We start from the raw sequence: 22,296 nt of genomic DNA, 5'->3' as shown, positions 1-22,296 counted from the left end.
CATTTTGGATAGTACTCCTATTGTTTCAGCTACATGGTTACATAAAGGAACGTAATGGCTTTTTTACATTTACCCTTAATGAAAGAGATTGTTACACCCACCAACTTCAATGAGGTTTGGTCCAATAACTCTCTAAAGTTTTCATGTTTACTGGACAGATTGTTTCAATGTAATATTAACTAATCTCAGTGGTCAAATCAGGCACCCAAGTAATATAAATAATTGAGTGGTGGGTAAAATTTTAAGTGCAAAATGTCACCTCTTTGGGCATGTCTGCACAGCATTTTGGAACCCACAGGAGCTTTGCCAGAAGGGGATGGATCACTTCATAATTACCTGTTCTGTTCATTCCCTCTGGCCACTGTCAGAAGACACGATACTGGGCTAGATGGACCTTTGGTCTGACCCAGTCTGGCTGTTATGTTCTTATGAGCCTCTCGGCCTGGATTGACAGTTTCAGGCTAGTGGAGCTCACACAAGCACTCTAAAAATAGCTGCATAGAGCTCAGATCCTGAAACCTAGAGAGGGGGGGAGCATCAGAGCCTCACTTCCAGAATAAGCTTCAACATCAAAGGACTGTCTATACAGCTATTTTTAGGGCACTAGTGGGAACCCCACTAACCCGAGTCTGTGGATCTGGGCTGGGAAGCTCGCTCCTGCAACTCCAAAATGCTGTGCAGGCGGATCCTTTGGAGGAAAGATGTGCATTGCAAAGAAATTGTGTTAGATTTCTGTGCATTGAAAAGTTTGTGGAGTTTACAGCACTGATTTTTCTCTGTGTGTATGAATCTGGCTACAAAGGGGGTTTTCCATATTTATGTTCTACATCAAACATTATAGGTAACTTCCACCTATGAACATAAAAGTGCCTACTGTGTTTTTGTGACTGATGTACTTCAGTCTCACTGTTCAATTGTAAACTGTCTATCATTATTACAACAATGAGTAAGGACTGCTGGATCTGCCATATCTGGATGAGTATGCTCCCCCATTCATTGATTAATGGATCTAGAGTCCTCCATGGAATGCCACATTCAATATTATATCCCTAAGTGCTGTATTTTGCATTTGGATCTCTGATTTAACTGACAGATACAGTATGTAAAACCTCATACAGACAGACTTTTCTCAATTGGCTACACATCAGAAAAGACTCAAGGTATTTATTCCCAAGTGTCTATAATAAATTATGGTTAATAAATTGGCTCCTCGTATGCTTCAGAAATCAGAAAAAAGAGCACGTGCAGTTTGTAAATACAATATGTTGAGCCAAACAAAGGCAGGGACCCTGTAATTTCAATACTCTGTAATGGATTGTGCATATTAACAGCACGATAGAAATATTTAATTAAAAGGAAATTGTGTTGCATTTTATTGGATAGACCTGTAACAGAGGTTCCATACCCACCCTTCCTATCCCCATTTTATTGGATAGGCCAGACCTGTAACAGAGGTTCCATACCCACCCTTCCTATCCCCATGACAAACTCTACAACTCAGCTCCATCTCTGCTTTTCGTGGACCTATGGCTCTGGAGAGGAGAGATACAAATCTAGAGACCTGTGCTACCTGGACAATAGCAGATGAGCAATTCTGCCTGCGAGGTCTGGCATGTCCCTCCAACAAATAACTTCTTCAAAATTTGGATATCCATATTGTAGATCTGAAATCAGAATTGAGGTTTAAGACCAGCTGCTAAAGTACAGTGTTTGTGCTACACATGCTCACAGGTCTTGTCTACAAAATCAGTTGAACAATTATTTCACCAGAAAGTAGTTTTTTCTCTCTATTTTTTTCTGTCCCTAATTTGCTACTTTTAGCACCACAAGCAAGGAGACTTGAAGATGGAGAGGTCATGCTGATACAGAGTCTTCAGCTAAATTTTTAATTCTCACTGCAGCTATTACAAGATTGTTTTCCAAAGTGAATTTATCTGGAAGATTCCAAGCTTTCCACTAGATACTTCTGGAGCAACTCAGGAGTGGGGACAGCAATTTTTTTTCCCCACCAGGCCCATTTACCCTCTGCAAATTGAGCTCTATGTCATGTCCGGAGTGTGTACCATTTGTAAAGCTGGAAACCTGCACTACCCCCTTAGACAGTGGAACTGTACATGGACGTCTCCACAGCAAGGGAGGCAGGGGCAAAATTTGTCCTTTAATACACATTAATCTTTTATGCAAGCATTCCTTCTTAAAGTTCAACTCAGGAAAATGATAGGTCATGTCTGTGTAGTCAGCTAGGTATAGACACGATCACTCATGCTTTGAATATTAAGTTGCTCAGAGAAGTTATCTTAGATCTTAAAAAGCTACATTTGAGTAAATAAACTTCTTTTTCATTCTTATGTCAGACTTATACACTAGAACACAGATTTTATCAAAACAATCTTTCATGTTGGCTACTGTCTTTGAATTCTCAGCACTGTAGACTTCCACGTTACGTTACCCATTTACTTCTGGTCCGGGTTTCTCATGGAGTCATGATCAGTACTTCAGTGAGAACTTGATATGATCACCACATATGATCATCACTTGATATGGCCTGTCATGTAGCCAGAGAAAGCCAGCACTATGAAAAGGCACTGTGGGTATTGTAAATGAGAGGCTCTTCCTAACAACCAGATCAGTGCAGAAGCCAGAGAGAGGGATGCGTGGGAGGGCCACAATATGCCAAAGCCTGTGTTCCACAGATGTGCTGATTTTTTATTTTTAGCTATTTGAATTAGAGTGAAGCTTCACGGCTGCAGATATACAAAGGCTGGGGAGATTTCACAGCTCAGAAGTAGGAGGAGAGCTGCATTTTTAATAAATGAAAGCTTTATTTTCTTTTTTTCTCCTCCATTTGTTCAGTTTTAGTACTTAAAGAAAGGGAGAGAAGGCAGAATTAAACAATAAAGTGACTAAATGGGTACAAGAGAGCTGGAGTCTGATTGTATAATGTGGCAATTAAATCTGTCTCTGCTGTTTTGAGAGGAAGCAGCATACCTATGTAGATTGCGAGTACCCTCTTGAGTAATACCCCATGCAAAATCCAAATGCTTATCTTCAGATCAGCTCTTGTACATATAAAGAAAATTTCCCAGTGTCCATATATAACTTGCAAGCTAAAAATCATATTTCGACATCTCACCATGTAAAAACATGTTATTTTTTTTAACTGCATTTGGGAACAGAAACCAGAGTGTGTGTCATATTTAAAGAGAAAAGATCTAAAATAAAAGAAGTCAACTACTGCATGAAAAGCACTTGAGGACAATTCACACCCATTTCTCTCTGATCTTCCTGGTTCTCTTTTCAGGAAGTTAAGCTGGAGCAATCAGTATTATTTATAGTGGGCAATCTGTGAAATTTATTTGGGAAATTATTCTTTTGCTCTTGATGCAAATTAAATAAACCTGCTATGTTTTTGTTCAAAACCTAAATAAAAATTCCCATGAGTTTTTTTTAATTATAAAGTTGAAATAAGCAAACAAAAATATATCTCTACAATGCAGTACTCTACTTTTTAATTATGTTTCAGAAAATGTATAGTAAGGCTCTTAGTCTTTGATGACAGTATTGTGCAATAAACCAATTCTTTCAAAATAATGTTTTCTAAGACTCGATGATATTTTTAGAAAATAATATTTTAATGGTGATTTGCCATTTTGTCAAGGGAAAAATGCTTTCTAAATCTGGACTATTACTAAGACAATGAAACTTTAAATATTAAAGTGCTTATTAATACTATTTTTCTTTGTCAGGATAGGCTAGCTTCATATTACTATTACAGAGCATAGGGGAATGAAGTCTGATAGGGTAATTGATCAGAAGCTGATGAATTTTTAATCTAAATCAGTCAAGCTTATCTGTCAGGCCACTGATAGGCCAAGGTCTTTCACTGTAGGTTTCATAGTTGCCTCTAGAATACATCCTTATTTCATTTTTCAGGTTTAAAGTGTCCTGGCTGAATACAGCACTACATGCTTTGAAGTATTCTAGCTTTTCCTTTAGTTCCCTACACAGCAGATAAGCTGCAAAATTATCTACATTGATTTCTTTGTAATTGCTTGGCAATTAGATTGTTAAGCTTCAGCACTACCTGAACAACCAAACAGTACATTCTGTATTAAAGCTGAATGCCACATTGTCAAATAAAGGAAAGAAAAGCCTCTTAAGATTTATGAAATATTACTCTGTGTTAATGTGTTTGGGAGAGAAGGTGCACACATTTCTTTAAATAAAAACAGAAACAACTGGTAAAAGACCATACACCAAAATTATATTTAAAAAAAAAAGTGTTAGATCCTCACTTGGTATAAATTTGCATATTCCACACATTGACTTCAAGAAAATACCAGTTTACACAATCATGGATCTCACCCCCTATATGTCTATTTGAAGGGTTAAATTAATATCTTCCTCAGAGTAAATAAATGCCTTATTGCTGATATTTTATGCAATGCAGATTGGCTCTGTACTGCTCTTCAGCATGTTAAAGCTTAGATCAACTTTGCTACGATAAAAAGATATATTTTTTCTATATTTAAACAATAACTCAATTTAAATAAATTTCAGCTATGAGTAATACATCTCACTTTCTTTTTACGTGGCTTGCAAATAACTACTCTTATTGCTAGAATTCTTTTAGGAGAATACAGAGTTTCCATAATATTATGGCAAACAACAGGCTTTTAATATCTTTCCATTTTCTGATTATTCACACAATGTTTACTAGCTGAATTTCTTTCCCTACTTCCTGAATGGCCCAATAGAGGACCACCTACATTAAAAGAGAGGGACATATATTGACCCAAAGTTTCCAGAAGCTATCTTCTACCTCACCCACCCTCCACTGTCTTTTTTCTCATTCTTTTGGACTGTATCCCTCTTGACAAAGAAATCAGACTTGAACCCAGAGATTTTAAAATGTTCTCCTTGTGACAGGTCTCCCCCTCTTCGAGGTGCTGCTTGGAACTGGGGTACCACTGAGGCCACCTGACCCACCAGCCTGGGATCCCTTTCATCCTATAATGCTGTGACAAGCTGCAGATATGCTCCTGGGCTCACACTTTCTCCAGCACAGAGGTAGGGACACATCCACCTACACACCCACCTGCAGAAACACACAGACACTGAAATCAGCTCCGCATGGGAAGGCTCAGTAAGGAATTGTCCAGTTCTCAAGTGCACACCCCACTCTAGAGGGTAAACCCAAAATTCTACTATCTTGCACAGCACAGAGAACTGTGCAGCATAAGCTCATTAAATTCACCCCCTCCCTCAATGTGGAGAGAGAGAGAGATATACACAGCTTTCTGTACCAAATTATGATTTCATAGAATCATAGAATATCAGAGTTGGAAGGGACCTCAGGAGATCACCTAGTCCAACCCCCTACTCAAAGCAGGACCAATCTCCAATTTTTTTTTTGCCCCAGATCCCTAACTGGCCCCCCTCAAGGATTGAACTCACAACATGGGTTTAGCAGGCCAATGCTCAAACCACTGAGCTATCCACACACACTGGTTTTAGACAAAACAAAAACAAGTTTCTTAATTACAAAATATAGATTTTAAGTGATAATAAGGGAAAGCAAACAGATCAAAGCAGACTACCTAGCAACTAAAACAAACACACATCCTAAGCTTAAAATACTAAAGAAACTGGTTATAAGTAGCAAATTCTCACCCTAAATATTTCAGGCAGATTGCAGAGGTTTTTGAAGGCAAACTGCACTTGCTTGCAGCTTAAAACTCCAGTTATTCCTTTCACAGACTAGACAACCCTCTAGCCTGGGTTCAGCCCTTCCCCCTAGTTCAGTCTTTCTGTTTCTCATGTGTTTCGATCAGTCTTCTTTCTTGGGCAGGGAGTCAGTGAAGAACGAATCTTGATGATATCATTCCGCTGCCTTATATAGTTTTTGCATATGGCAGGAATCCTTCGTCTCCCAGTTTGATTCCCACACCCAGTCAGTGGAAAAACACTAGTATTATCATGGAATCCAGTACCAGGTAACTTGGTCACTTGTCCCTGTAGGGTCAGAGCAGCCATAACTCAGAGGCTGTTTGCAGCATCCCCAGGAAAGTTCCCAGGTGGGAGATTAGCATCTTCAAAGACCTACTGTTCTTCCTAATGGCCCTTACCAACCAGCCATCCAGACTGATTGCATTCTGTCTAGTGGGTGTTCCCCAGGTGTAAAGACATTTGTAATAGATGCATAGAAAATATTCTTAACTTCAAATACCAAAATGATACAGGCATACAAATAGGATAAGCATATTCAGTAAATCGTGACCTTTCCAATTATATGTTACATGCCGTATCTGGTATAAATACATCATAGTTATGCCATAATCATATCATAACAATATCCCTATGAAGAATATGGAGGAGTAGTGTCACGCTCCTGTAGCCATCAAACCTGTAGGTTTTCATTAAACCCTGAACCCTGTATGTTTTAATAAGAAAACATATAGGTTTCAATTGTGGCTTTGCAACCCAATCAAAGGTAAGGATACTAAAACACCCAGGAACTCCAACTTACAATCTATCTTTGTTTCCTTCTGCTGCTCCTAGCTGTCAGTAAACTGTACCTGGTCAACACCTAGCACAATGTACTTTCCCCAGCATGGTAATGCAGCTATGGTGGTTGGTGTACTGTCAAGGGGATCCGAAGCTCCACGCAGTCCCCATCATCTTCTGCCCACCTGCACAAAGAGGAGTACATAGAGGCTCCCAGAGCCTGCTTCCCTTTCCACGCTGATAAGTTTCATGTAGGTAGCCATTTCCAGCTGGACCACAATTTGGCCTATAGCTAGGATTTCTATACTGGGCATAGTTAAAGACTGCATTTGAGCTAATACTTTAATTTATGACCTAAACCTTTGACACTTCTTTAAAACTTCCTAAAATTGTTGGTACATAAAGGATGGCTGCCAGGGGACATGAAGAATTAATTTAGGTTTGCCAGTCCCAATGCTGGCCAAGCTTCTGCTGAGATGGATGTTCAAGAGGAAGAGAAGGATGAAGTATGAAGGAATTAAGACTGTCAGACAAATGAAATTCAATTAAATGTTCTCCCTTTCTCTCTCTCTCTTTCCCGTCTTATATTTATCTCCTTCATTAGCTTAACCCCAGAATGAATTGCTGTAATGGTTGATGATAAATAGTTTGAATAATCCAGGGCTGTTCTAGCAAAATTGTGATAGGGTTTCATATATATTAGGGTTTTAAATCTCCCTTAGTGAGTGAAAACCCTGATGTTTTAACATAAAAATAATAGATTCATAGATTCCAAGGCCCAGAAGGCTCCACTGTGATCATTGCCTGACCCCCCGTATAACACAGGCCATAGAAATTCCCCAAAATAATTCCTAGATCTTAGAAGAAGCAGCAGATTAGTTTACAGAAAGTTGCTATGGCTTTTATCCTGCAAGCTTTCCTGCACAGGTGCAGGAGTCTGCCTAAGCAGAACCCTACTGACATCAATAGGGCTTCCTATTGCATGTGGGTCCACCCACGTTGGACAGCTTATAGGATCAAGGCCCTTATATAATTTATTTAGTAACACATGTCCAATTAACATGGTAGAGGAGATAAATATGTTCTTATGGGGGATAGTAGCAAATCCTGTTCAAAAGCTATGGGTCATGGCTCAACAAGAGCCTGATGTCGAGCATTTGAGGAGGAGGGATAAGGGACCACCACATTTATTCAGAGAAGAACAGATGCCAGCTATGGCAATGGCTCTATCCTGCTTTTTATTTATTTGTTTTGGTCTCCCCAAAAGGCACTGGACTATGCAGCACAGAGCTTGGCAGAGACAGAGACGGACCTGCACCCAAGTTTCTATTACCTGGTGTCCTAAAATTAGGCCTGGAATGACCTCTGTACTGAAAAGTTCTGGGCATTCATTAGGGCATATCCTCAAGGAAGCTCATGAATCTTTGTGTGTAAAGGCCTGAAGCAGATTCAGTTCTCCTTTTCAGATTACTCCTTTGACATTTTTGGGGAAGTTGGGCCACAACAGGGAAGGAAACACAGGCGAGAAGGAAGCTTCACCAACAAACTACCACTTGGATAGGCAGAAAGTTATTCTGCACTTCTCCTAGTTACCACACAGTTTGACAAAATTATGTTTGTTCTGCCAGAAAGGAGATTCAGCCATGGGATGTGCAGGAAAGGATACTATGGCTATAAAGCCCTGAAGATTGCATCCCATAGGAAGGAAAAGTGGATGTTTCCACAAATTCAGGATGCAAAACAGCCAGAAGGCAAGATGCTTAATCACCTGAGCTTTCTTCACATGGGCAGCATCTCACATCCTCACCACAGAGAAGGATGGTCCAAGTAATTTTGGTCAGCAGCCTAACATGTTCTTGAACCCACAGAATTGTGGGATTTAAAAAGAAATGTGTGGGGGCACTCTTTTAAAAATATATTTACACTTATAAATAGTGTAATGATACACTGAAATGGGTTTCACTTGTCATTTATGAATGTAAAGATATTCTTAAAAGCTGATTTTGATCTACTTGACTATAATAGCTCCAAACTAAAGTTTTATACCATGCCCATCACCACTGTATCAGCACCTATAATACTGTAGCCCATATATGATAAGCTAATAATGTACACTTTAGAAAAAAGAATGGTTTATGGTTATTCTTCTCATTTTTAAGCCAATGAGAAACTTCCCTGCATAAGGAGTAATAACTGCAAGATTTGGTTATCTGTCATAAAGAGGCTTGCTCTTGTTAGCCAAATATGTATCTCACAGGTATTACTAAAATGTATGATTTTAAGGTCAGATTTGAGTTATAGCAAGGAAAAAAACTGCAAGCCCCTGGTAGGAGTTACATACAGGTAGAAAGATAACAATAACTCATATAATTTGATCCTGTTTCTAATCATATACCCATAAAATATCAGAGCATGATCCATCTTTTTATATTTTTTCCTTTCATCTCTCATTTCCTTTTTTATTGATAAATACAATGTTCAGCTACCAACAGTATAGCACAAACAATTTATTATATATTAATATGTATAACAAACCAAAACCAGTTCTCAGTTCTGCCAGTTGCCCCAATATGGTTGGATTCCCCTGCTCCCACAAAGTCCCCGGGTGAAATTTTGTCAAAACTGTCATTGACTTCCATGGGCCAAGACAAACATCCTCAGTGTTTTCTGTGCAGAGCAACTTGGGTCCTTCCGTAGTGGGTGCATCTTACTTATAAATCAGACTGCTTTGCCAGAAAAAAATATTTCTATATTTTGAAAACTAATAAAAACTGTAAAAAGTGAAAAAAAAGGAGGGGTGGGAATGGGAAGCATTTCTATTCTTTTGATGATCTATAACTAAAGAGTCTGATGTGTTTTCTTCAAACTTTAATTTACAAAAATAAGCATTTTTCTTCTGATCTGTTCTATGGCAGATTATGACCACAATGTATTTTTTGTAGACTATGAAAACAGAAGTATTTAATGAAAATGCTGGAAGCCCTTTAACTACAGAGATGCAAATTTTGCTGGTGTAATTATCATTTTGTTTTTTCTGTGAGCCACTTTTATGGCAAGCTGAATTAAAAATAAAAATAAAATCTTTAAGGATCATATTTTACTTGCACTTGAGCTAGAACAATATACTTTCAAAACTTAGAAACAGAACAGCCACCAGAACACTGATTTTATTTGAGCAGTGAAACTAGTTCCATTTGGTTCTCGTGACAATCTTTCTCTGTTTACTTTACAATTGTTTTTGTCTGTTAAGTGTATGAACGATATTTTTTCTTAAATACCATCTCTAACTATCTCATTTAAGAAGAAAGTTAAAGAAGATTGTCTAGCAATTCATTCCATGCTAATGCTTATATCTGATGTGTGAACTATGACCCTAGCTTATGGAGTCATCAAAGCAGCAAATTGTTATCTGAAGTGCTTTCTTTGTGCAGTGTTACCAGTAATACTGAGTAATTAGTACAGTAATGAGCAACTTTAATTATAATTATAAAAATTGTCTAGGGAACTATATTTCTTGGGGTGAGGCTGGGGTGAGGCTGCAGCACATGATATTTTGAAGCAAGTCTTTGTTTAGGTAGATCCTTTTTACATCAGCCACCAGATAGTTCTGTATTTTTCTATAAATAAATTATTATAAAACACATTATATGAATTATTTCTTTGCCATTGTGTCATTTCAGTTTTTCTAGTCCCCTCATAGAGTAATAAATATAATCTTCACATTATCGCATTCTTTGGATTTCTCAAAATCTACATGTATATATTTTCCAAGAACCAATACAGTAATTCATATAAAAGATACAATATGCAATGTGAAATAAGAAAAGTATTAATTCCAACAACTCAATATACTATGGAATGAAACCTCTGAGAACATACAAGATTATTATCTTATGGTAGTAATGGGAGCTTAAGATCGTTTGGAACACCCTGATACAAAACCTGGATTTTTTGAAGGAAACAAATTGGAGAAGGAAACATAAGAATCAAATTCCAATTTAAGACTCAGACCCTAGCAGGTAGGAAAGACAAACCAATAGCAGGTGATGTACAAACACACACAAAAACACGATTCTTTCCCCAAAGCACTTTCAGTCTAAATTGAGAGAACTTGTTAAAAAAGAAGTGTGATCAAAAAAGAGGAGAGAAGGCAAGAACTTAGGTTGAGGATAATGAAAAAAGGATCATGTGACTGAATTGGTTATCTATTAAATATTTGATCATCTTCGTGGCTTCAGTTTTGGAGCAACAAGCTAAAATACAGTGTTGTAACTTATTGTGAATAGTTCCTCAGGTGTATAGTATGTTGTTAGGGGGCAGTGTTCAAGCATTTCCCTAGAATCTCCACATTCACATTTGGGTCATTCCTTAGCTTCCACTTGGGTCACACTGTCACAAGTCTTTGCCATCCCAGCTCTCACTCGAGAGTATATCAGTATTTTCATTTGAGATCAGTGCCTGGAGGGACTCGTTCTGAAGGTGTCATAAATATAAAGGGAAGGGTAACCACCTTTCTGTATACAGTGCTATAAAATCCCTCCTGGCCAGAGGCAAAATCCTTTCACCTGTAAAGGGTTAAGAAGCTAAGATAACCTGTCTGGCACCTGACCCAAAATGGCTAATGTGGGGACAAGATACTTTCAAATCTGGAGCGGGGGGTGGGGGGGGACAAAGGGTTTTGTCTGTCTGGGTATACCTTTGCTGGGAACAGATCAAGGATGCAAGCCTTCCAACTCCTGTAAAGTTAGTAAGTAATCTAGCTAGAAAATGCGTTAGATTTTCTTTTGGTTTTTTTTTGTTTGTTTGTAAAATAAGCTGTGCTGGAGGGAATGTGTATTCCTGTTTTGTGTCTTTTTGTAACTTAAGGTTTTGCCTAGAGGGATTCTCTATGTTTTGAATCTGATTACCCTGTAAAGTATTTACCATCCTGATTTTACAGAGGTGATTCTTTTACCTTTTCTTTAAATAAAATTATTCTTTTAAGAACCTGATTGATTTTTCATTGTTCTTAAGACCCAAGGGTTTGGGTTTGTGTTCACCTGTACCAATTGGTAAGGAAATTATTATCAAGCCTTCCCCAGGAAAGGGGGTGTAGGGCTTGGGGGGATATTTTGGGGGAAGATGTCTCCAAGTAGGCTCTTTCCTTGTTCTTTGTACAAATCACTTGGTGGTGGCAGCTTACCAGGTTTTTAACCTAAACTGGTTCCCAAGGCAGGAAAGAAATCTGTGCCTTGGGGAAGTTTTAACCTAAGCTGGTAAGAATAAGCTTAGGGGGTCTTTCATGCAGGTCCCCACACCTGTACCCTAGAGTTCAGAGTGGGGAAGGAACAGTGACAGAAGGAACCAGGTTCTCACTGATCATCAGCATTTCCCACCATTTTGCTACTATGTAGCCTTCCACAGTGGTATTTTGGGGTAAAGGATTTTCAGACAGAGCTATTTCTGGACTTCAGCCTCTTGAGTGGTGGCATGTGTCCATGCAGTGGATGTCTTGGATCATGCACCTGTTTTTGTCTCTCCTTCGTACTGAAGGCACCCTACCTCACTAATGGTGGTGCAACCCCTCGAAGACAGTACAGCGACAGTGTGGGAGTCAGTTTCAATGTCCCTGTGAAGATCCTACAGGATTTATTGAGTTCAGTATCAATTATATGTGAATGGCTTAAGTATACTAGGACATGTTATTATGAAGCGGAGTAACATAGGTGAGACTGGTTGCTCGAAGTTTTCCAGGGGTCAGCTCTTCATTTTGTGTTGGCCAGCTTCTGGAGTACACAATTCATGGAGTTCACTTTTTTTCAGCTTCTTTATGTGCTCTTTGAATGTCAGCATTCAGTCTAATGTGAACCCAAGGTACACTTGATGTTCATAGCGATCAAGGATTGTACCGTGCCATGATATCTGAAGTTTTCACATGGCCTGATGGTGTTTCAGGTGAATGGAACACACTTGTGTCTTTCGAGGTATAGCATTCAAGAACCATGTCTGATAATATTTTCCAAGTACACTCAGAGAACCATTTAGAGTGTACTTAATGTCCTCAAATTTTTCTGACTAGGTGGTGATGCAAAGGTGATCTGCATAAATGAATCTTTACATATCAGGGAATTCTGGTCGGTCATTTTTGTAGACATCAAACAGCAAGTGTGATGACACTGAACCTTGAGCCAATCCATTCTGTTGAGTATGCCATTGACTTTTCTGAACATCCATCTCAGCAAAAATACATTGATTCTCAAGCAGGGAGTAGATGACCTGGACCATTTTGCTTCCTCTCAGAATTCTTGCCAATTTCAGTAGAAGTGCACAATGGTTCATGGTGTCGTAAGCAGCTGGCAGATGAACAAACACAGACCCTGTAATTTTTCAGATTGAGAAACTATCTTTGATGTTCTGAGATGGGTTGCAACTTAGCCTTAGCATGAATGAGATGGGCTGAAATAGGCTTGGTCATCAGTCAGCTGCTCTTTCTATTGGCTCTATTCTACACATGATCATCTGTGCATATAGCTTCTAGGTTGAGAAAAGGATATTGGGTGATAACTCTTTCCAGAGCTACGGTCTTTATGTGGTCTGAATAGTGCAATCACTTTGGCCTGTCTCCACAGCCTGGGGGTCTGTGTTGTCTCCACGCAAGAATTAAAGAAGTCAAACATCCAATTCTGCACTTTTGTGACAAAATGCAGTAATCATTCATTAAATACACCATGGAGTCCAGTTGCTTTTCCACATTTCAGAGTTTTCATGGCTATTATAAGTGTCTCAGTGTTGAGTTGCTCATTGTGCACTTTGCTGTCTGAGGAGTGGACAACATTCCTGCTTAACTTGTTTCTTTTTCTGTTTTGCTTTGTGGCTGGCTGACCATTTAGGGTGCGTTCGTGTGCAACTTGTCTGTGAGAGACTGTGGCAATGAATTTGGGGTTTTGTCCATCAGGGTTCAGCTTGCAAATGTTAGCCCAGGCTTTAGTTTCCTATTACAGCACAGGTTTGTTGTTTCAACCATCTCCCTCCAATGGTCACACTGATCCTTTCTATTCTCTCATATAAGCATGTTCCTGAGTCCAATGGTTTCTTCACCAAACAGATCCAAGTCAAACAGTTCTGAATATTTTTTAGATTGTTGGCTGGTCTGTTCTGAAAGCCCAGGTACAAATAATTTCCAGTGTGCCATAGGGGTGTACTTTGACGAAGTCTTTCACACCAGGGAGACAAATTCTCCATAACACTCATGTGCCAGAGTAATATCACAGATGGATAAATCCAATTCAGAGGTAAAGCCTTCCCAGTCAGCCTTTCTAAAGTTGAATCACAGCAGATACTTTTCAGAGTAACAGCCGTGTTAGTCTGTATTCGCAAAAAGAAAAGGAGTACTTGTGGCACCCTAGAGACTAACCAATTTATTTGAGCATAAGCTTTCGTGAGCTACAGTTCACTTCATCCACAGTATGCATCCAATGAAGTGAGCTATAGCTCACGAAAGCTTATGCTCAAATAAATTGGTTAGTCTCTAAGGTGCCACAAGTACTCCTTTTCTTTTAGCAGATACTTTGTTTTTCTGGGCTGTACTATAGCCTCTAATAGCACTTATTGGTCTATGCTTTGACCTTGGAATTGCTGCCATGACCTCCTTTTTGAAGTTGCCTGTATTTTGATGAACAACAAAGGGTACATTGGGATTGTACTCTTTGTTCCATCATGTGCTTTGGAAGATATATTTGTCACTGAAGTCATAGAGCAAAATCAAGTTGTTTGGCGCTGCCCACTTCTCAAATCCTTCCTTATTGTTGTCATTGTTGGGGTATCCCAGATGGTGTTGACACTATTGAAGACCCCTATGATGAGGCATGGTTTTTCTGACAGGGGAAAGTTGGCTGGCCAGGCCAACTGTTCAGCTGGTGGCTTGTAAGCAGAAACTACTGCTATTTTATCAAGTTCAACCATGATGAGTTCCATTGTAGCACAGTGTTTCACAGCAGTGTTTTTCACCCGTCTTTTGTCCAGTACAAGTATTGTGCTGCCACAGATGTTGCTTTTTATGTTCACAGAAATATACATGCTAGGGATTTTTGGGGCTGCTGTCTCTCTCTTTCTTGCAAGCATGATATATGCTTTTATACCAGACAGAACATCAGCCTTCTCTGCAAATAATCCTTCCACATTGAAACTGATGACTTTAGGTGCCCTGTATATGACATTTATGTCTATTTCTCCTGTGTTCTCAGTGCATATTGTCAGATTTGGTGTCTGCCATGGTTAGTGGCAATGGGAGATTAACAGGGGTCATGACACAGATAGATAGATCAATCAATCGATCGATCAATTGCTAGATAGATAGATATTTCCTTAACTGTTGCACAACCTAGTCATCATCAGCTGGCTGATTTTTGTAGGTTTCACAGCAGGAGTGAGTCTGCAGGAGGAATTTGAAGGAAGACAAGTAATGTCTTTAATGGATTAGTTCCATGCATAAGGGGCAGTATGGAAGAAAGCATTAGCTTACATAGGAAATATTAACAAACCAAAAAATAAAAATTGTCTACAGTTAAGGCCAAGTCTGATCCCATTGAGGTCAACAGAAAAACTTCCATTGACCTCAGTGGGACAAAGATTTGGCCTTTAATCAGCAAAAAATTCATTAACATTTTAAATTATTAATGCTAAAATAAAAATATAATTTTCAGTTGAAACACCTTACATATTTCACTAATTTGTGATGGTGACAAATGACTGACAACAAATGTGATTAATTAGATTGTTTGTTTGTTTAACTTAACATTTCTCTCCCTGACCCCTTTACATTTTCTGGAGCATTTTTAACAATTACACAATCTTATTTGTCCCCCTGTCAAGAAACATTAGAATTAAAACTGCACAGATGAAGAAAATAAAAGTTCTCTACCTTTTCCAAGACTGAACAAGCAAACGCCACCGGATTAGAAATGTTCCTGATACAGGAGACTGCACCAGCAGCAAGAGTTTTACCATTCATGATGATTGCATCAAGTTCCACATAACCATCAGCATTCAGTACAGCACCATGACCTGCAGGAAACCATTCCATTTGTAAAAGGTCAAACATTCTTAGCCTTAAGCTTTTGAAATGAAGCAGAGAAAACAATTTCAGAGCTATTTACTACCCTGTTCTCTGACAGCTTTTGTCCTGGCTTCCTGTAAGAGATATTTGCTTTTATAGTCACAATCCTTTAAGTAAATATGATGCTTGTGGCTACAAAAAAAGCATTTGATTGTTTTCTTTGAGTCATAAAGCTTTTATCTTGTTTCTAAAATCATAAACCCTGTTAGGCATTGCATTTTTCCAGTGGTATTGACTGTTGTCCCTTCTCAACATTTTAGGTAATCAGATAAGAGTATCGATGATCATAGAGCAACTCTAGTAATGTAGGAAGATATTTATAATACATGAAATATGTTTACTACTGAGGTAAACATGACTATTTTAGAGACAAGGCAAAACTGATTACTATTGTCAAGTTTCAACACTTTGCATTTCTAATATGCTTCTAAGCTATCTGCTTTTGGGGCATTTAAAAGAGTAGATTCAGAGCCCCTTCAGCATTGTTTAAACATAGAACCACACACATAATCATTATCAAACAGGCTATTATGGCTGTGAAGAATTCTATCCAAATAGGAAAAATAAAGATGCAAAATCAGTGTAAAGCAAAATGAACAGTAAAATGGGGCCTTACTAAAATTCCCACAAAGATATTATTAGTAAGTGAAAAAAAGTACTGTATAGTGAGGGAGGAGCTATATTATTATTATTAATTATTATTTTCAATTGGGCCATAACCTTTAACATGTGTAGTGATTTTGGTCAATCTAGGCAGCAGTGGGCATTTTTCCCATGTTGGAAAACCATGGCACAATTGTTAGTCTTTGCTTATGGCAAGCCCAGATTGGAATGTCAAGATTTTTTTTTTATTAGAGAGAAAAGATGAGTGAGTTAATATCTTTTACTGGACCAACTTCTGTTGGTGAGAGAGACAAGCTTTCAAGCTTACACAGAGCTCTTCTCTGGATCTGGGAAACATACTCACTTTCCCATTATGTTCGTGTCTCTCGCCAACAGATGTTGGTCTAACAAAAGATATTACTTCACACACCTTATCTCTCTAGTATCATGGGGCTGACGTGGCTACAACACTACTGCATACACAATTTTTCTTTTTGTCAGAACTGAGGAGTACTGGCAGGATATACTGGCAAAGCTTGTGTGGAAGATATACACAATATGCCATGCACCTACACTATCAGTCACTTGCATAAGCACTCAGATTCACCCCCAAAATTATTACAAACCTGAAACAACTTCTAGACTATCCAGCAACACTTTTCTTTCAAACATTCCCACTAATGTTTCTCATTTCTCTGCTTTGAAAGCATCCCTAAAGCACCATCAGGTTTATGACTCAATAAATCTGTGAAAAGGCTTACAGTGAAATAATGGTCATCTGCTTCTAAATTAAAATAGTATCATAACACTAGGGGCTGGTATCTATAAACGTGTAACTCCTATAAGTAAAACATTAAATGGAGAAACAAATCCTTCCCAGACTTGATGTACATGACATAGCTGGGCAGTTAAGCAAAGGACTTCAATGTAACAACAAGGGGGAAATAAAATATAAAAGTTAAGGAAGAAGTACAAATGAAGCTGTTTATTTGGGTTGTTGATATTCTATTTATGTTCATGATAGCCGAGCACTTTACAGACATTAAAATCAACATCTGTCTAGCAATTAGCACAAACCAGCCACCTATCTTATTGATGGGATACCCTCAGGCTAAGGGCACAAATTAAGAAAAAGCCATTAAGAAAAAGTATCTTGACTTGTACCCTTAAAAATAATAATCACCAAACTTGGACTTGGGCAGAATGCATGAGGGAGGAAATTCCAGGACTCAAGTGGTTCTAGTGAGAATGCCTTAATCCCTGAACCAAGAGGTCCAACTCTATGGACAAGAGAGCATGAACTTCAGGATGGAATGCAACTCCCACAGTAGGAAGAAGTAAACTCTGAAGCCCTAATTCAGAAAACCACACTCATGCTAAGAAGTGCTCAAGAAACCAAATGGCACCACTCTTTGTGGGTGAAAATTGGGAAAGGAGCTTAAAATAGCCAGGTCCCCAGTGCTCTATAAACTTCTGAATGCTAACCCACCTTGAATAGAGCTAGTCAAGAATTTTCCAGCAGAACAGTTTCGTGTTGGTAAATGCTGATTTGCAGAATCAAAACTTTCTGTCAATTAGATTCTGTATAAACTTTTGATGGAAACCCAGCAAGCAGGCTAACCTGTTTCCTGCCAGTCCTCCCAGCTGCCCAGCTCCTCGCCTGGCAGGCTTCTGGACTATTAGGTTCTCCAGACTACCTGGGAAGCTGGCTCCCAGGCTGGACAGCTCCCCAGCTGTCTGCCTGCAGGTGGGTGGGTTGCCCAGCCCAGTCAGTGGTGGCTACTTACCTGGCCAGTACCTAAATGGCCAGAATCCCTGGGTTGCAGGCTTCCTAGCTGTCCTGCTTCCTGGGTAGTACTAACTCAGCTAGCCAACTCCTTGGGCTTCCTGGCTTCCCAGGCAGCAGGCTCCCAGGGCTGTCCACTTAACAGGCGGGCAAGTTGGCAGATGGTGAGCTGACCAGGAAGCCAAGGAGCTGGCTGCTGAAACTGACTTTTTAAAACATGACATTCCAAATGCAAAATTTTTCACAGGATGAAAACTCTGGTCCCCCCACACTTCTCACGATGTGCTGCAGCTGGATACAGGTTGTTGTCTTGTGTCCCAAACTACGGTCTACACACAGTGGCCAGGATTCACAACCGTCTCCAAAAGCCATGTCAGAGTTTTGACTGTTCCAGGTATTCTGACCTCTTCCACATTTTTTTTACCATCTTCACTTCGGTAAATTTACTTTTATTGGTGAACTTTGTATTGAATAATGATCACATGGATTGGAAGAAACTGGGGACAGGATGGTGGTCATGATTAAAAAATACAGGGCCAGCTCTCCAGTCAACTCAGGCCACTTTGGAAATGCTTACACTGCACTGTAAACCAACATCTGTGGGACCAGGGCTGTGGTTTCCAAGCCCACACCTGAGTATCCATGCTGCATTGAAAATCTGGACTTACAATTGCTGGATCCAGGTCTCACAGCTGTGCCAAAGCATTCATATTGCACTACACTCACTTTCTGACTCAGGTCTGCAGCTATATCTGTGTCCACACTGCAAAATTATAAGACTTGCATTCAAGCCACAGAGGGACTTGGGGCTCTGACCTATCCCCCAAGCAGGGTCCTAAGACCAAGGTCCTGCGTGATGACTGAAATCATAGTAATTTGTGTGTGGCTGGAAGGGGGATTTGAGACCAAACCCAAGTAAGAGCCTGGGCTTACTGCACAGTGTAGATTTACCCTTTGAGTCACAGAGCCAGTGCAAAGTGGACATACTCTGCCTGAAGGTTACCAGCAATTAATTCCCTCTGCATAGATGAACTCTCCACTGGTATAAAGCTTGAGGAGGTGGAACAGCTGCCTCCTGTATCAGCCCTTCAGCTGCTGTAAATATTGCCAAGGCTATGGGGTGCAGGTTTGTGGAGATACACTCTTCCCGCTCCCAAGATCTGAGAAGAGCTCTGCACTTAGGATGAATTCAGTCTCATGAAAAGCTAGGGAAAAGAGTTGGTGGAGAACCATAAAGAGAAGGAGAAGGTTGCTAGAAAAAGGAACTCAGTAACTTCATTGTGTTTTCATTTGTGGGATTTTTTTAACCTTTTCCTTGTCCCTCCAATGGTGACTGGGAATGAACTTTTCTTCTGATTACCCAGAATATCCAGAAATTGTTATAGTTGCAAATATAACAGGAACTCAGTAACTTCATTGTGTTTTCATTTGTGGGATTTTTTTAACCTTTTCCTTGTCCCTCCAATGGTGACTGGGAATGAACTTTTCTTCTGATTACCCAGAATATCCAGAAATTGTTATAGTTGCAAATGGAAACCTTTACAGTGGGGACCAAATTATTGCATCAAAAGGTGCAAGAGGGTTGGAAGAAATGTATTAATAGGTTTTGCAGTTTACTGATAGAAAGGGAATTTAGCAAATTTATTGTACAGAGACTGATGTTGCACAGCATGTGCTTTAGATGTGTGTGTATTTTTATCACGTTTGCAGATGTCTCAAGAGTAGTAAGATTCTCCACTAGTTTTGCTTATCTCCAGAGTTCCCTCTTTGTATGGTCTTGGAAAAAAATGATGTTCTTGTATATCTAAAAACCTCTTCTAAACCAACTTATTTGATTGCTTCCTCCCTTTCCAACATACTGAAATTGCTCTTCTATGCATAGTTAATTACCTTTTCGGCTTTTCTAACTAGGACTCCTCCTTATCATCCATCCTGACCTTTGGGTGACCTTACTTTTACAACTGTTAAGCATGACATTCCCAGTGTGGGATCGTTTGCTGAACTTCTCAGGCATTTAGCTGTTCTGCTTTCATTTCTACCCCTCCAACTACTATTGGTTGTTGTTGTAGTTGTTGTTGTTTGTGATTGTTATTAAACACTCCTCTTTCATGTGACATTTCCACGTAGTGCCTTCAAGTGCTTATTCTTTGACCAATTCTTCTTCTCTACCTCTATGATTGTCTGTAATTGTGAATAATTTGAAGAACTGTATTGTCAAGCTTAAACTGAACAAAAGTACTGTCAATGTTAGGCCTCAAACTTCTGGAAGCTCTAAAAAGCAAGCTTTGCAAAAGGAAGTTAAGACTTGTGGTCAGGATGTGCTACAACCAGGCAACTTTTTGCTGACTCCTATGAAATAAGCAAACCCACATTAACCACACTTAAAACTCAATTGGCTACAAAAGATAAATAGGCCTGAATTATATGATTAACTGACAATTGGCTATAAGGAGATAAGTATGCATCAATTATACAATTGGAGCAACCACACTGACCATATTAGCAATGTGGTCCACCCTGATTGGTTGATCTGTTTTGAAACACGACCAACAGATCAGATAAATCGAAGGCACAAAGCCAGTGTGTGTCTTGGGCATACTACGTACCTGGCCCACACCCCCTGAACCGAAGGGACGTGCACTTCTCGACAGTCTGTACCTGGCCAGTGCGAAAAATGGCCGACTGAAGGGTAACGTATTTTCGGACGAATGCAGGTTAAGTCTATGGAGTAAAGAAGTCTGAGTGCTCGAGCGGAATTGATCTCAAGTTGTATCGATACTATAGGATAAAACTAGCAATAGATAAAGGATGGATGATATGCTGGTCTTCAGGGTCTTCTGTATAACCTATCAGGACGAGTGTACGTGAGGTTGTTGTTCACTAGCTTCTTGGTGTATAATAGCTTTACATGTACTTGTGCTTGTCTTTAGTATAAATTGTCAACACAAATGCATGTACGGTTGTCATTCATTAGCTCTTTGATGAATAGTAATTTTATGTGTACTTGTCTCCAATATAACTTGCCATTTGTATGAATTCTTATCCAATATTGGTCTTTGCTTTTTCTTTTTCTGTTTTGTTTATGCTGTTATTATAGTCGAAAATCATTAAAAACCTTACCTGAGGAATAATTAGTAGTTCTTATTTATCTTATTCGGACACCACTTGACCTCATTACATCTGTGTTGGGTGGTGGGACGTAGCGAACACCCGGGGTGAATTAGGTCCCCGAGGCATGTCTCCTTATTCCTTTATCTCCGCAGTAATCACATTAACTTTAAATTCAGCCTTGAGTATAAATTCAATGCCGACGATGCCCAAATCTCCATTTCCTTCAATGTTTTGGTCTTTTCCTCACTTTCTGACTGCCTTGTTTTCTTTCTGTACAGCTCTTCACCATCTGATGTAGTCCTCCAAACAAGATGCTTGGGGACAAGATTAGGCGTAAGGAAACAAAGTCAGACCAAAATGCAGTCTCATGCTTTCTCCATCTCTTTAAGACTGTTTGACCATACCTCAGCTTGTGAGACAGAACTTGGGTCCTGATTTCTCAGAATGGGGGGTTGTAAATGATATTAGATATTAATTTTCTTTCTAACAAGCTTTCCAAAACCAGAAAAATCTTAATATTTTAGTAATGGAGCTTTTATTTCATATTTTCTATGGAGTATTATTTGTTAAGTGCTATTCGTGCTGACTGCCTGAAATCTAAGGATGTAGCCTTTCATACTTTCTCCTTTAGATATAACTCGCTGCACATCAGAGGCGGGGCAATGCTGATAATTTCAGAAGAACCGAAATCATTAACTATCAAGATGTATGTGCCTAATGGAGCAATCATGTCATTTTATTGTCTACTTTTTGTGTTTCTCTTCTTCCCCCCAATCTTATCTGCTAAGACACTGTAGTATTACCTCAGTCAAACATGGTATGCACTTTATGGCCTGTGATCATGTTTTTACTTGTCTGGCAGGCATCTAAAAGATTTCTGGCCACTTGAAAAGACAAAAAGCCTTTGACAAGGTCCCTCACCAAAGGCTCTTACACAAAGTAAGCTGCCACGGGATAAGAGGGAAGGTGCTCTCATGGATCGGTAACTGGTTAAAAAATAGGAAACAAAGGGTAGATACAAATGGTCAGTTTTCAGAATGGAGAGAGGTAAATAGTGGTGTCCCCCAGGAGTCTGTTCTGACCAGTACTATTCAACATATTCATAAATGATCTGGAAAAAGGGATAAACAGTGAGGTGGCAAAAATTGCAGATAATACAAAATTACTAAAGATAGTTAAGACCCAGGCAGACTGC

The 22,296-nt window shown here is 39.3% G+C and overlaps 1 protein-coding gene across 9 annotated transcripts in view; it reads right to left on the bottom strand.

The window, feature by feature from the left end:
* LOC125634449 (isoaspartyl peptidase/L-asparaginase) overlaps positions 1 to 22,296 on the bottom strand; it is a 258,209-nt gene that overhangs the window by 173,811 nt on the left and 62,102 nt on the right. For all 9 annotated transcript variants that reach the window (XR_012667582.1, XR_012667583.1, XR_012667584.1 and 6 more), the window contains exon 3: positions 15,407 to 15,549. Coding sequence is in view for 5 of the 9 variants with exons in the window: in XM_075126503.1 (XP_074982604.1) it covers positions 15,407 to 15,549 (143 nt within the window). In the remaining 4 variants the exon portion in view is untranslated. The remainder of the gene's footprint in view (positions 1 to 15,406; positions 15,550 to 22,296) is intronic.

This window comes from Caretta caretta, chromosome 3, assembly GCF_965140235.1.
Source record: "Caretta caretta isolate rCarCar2 chromosome 3, rCarCar1.hap1, whole genome shotgun sequence".
NCBI lineage: Eukaryota > Metazoa > Chordata > Testudines > Cheloniidae > Caretta > Caretta caretta.
Note: the sequence above shows the minus strand (reverse complement) of the source record. Positions and strands in the feature narration are given on the sequence as shown.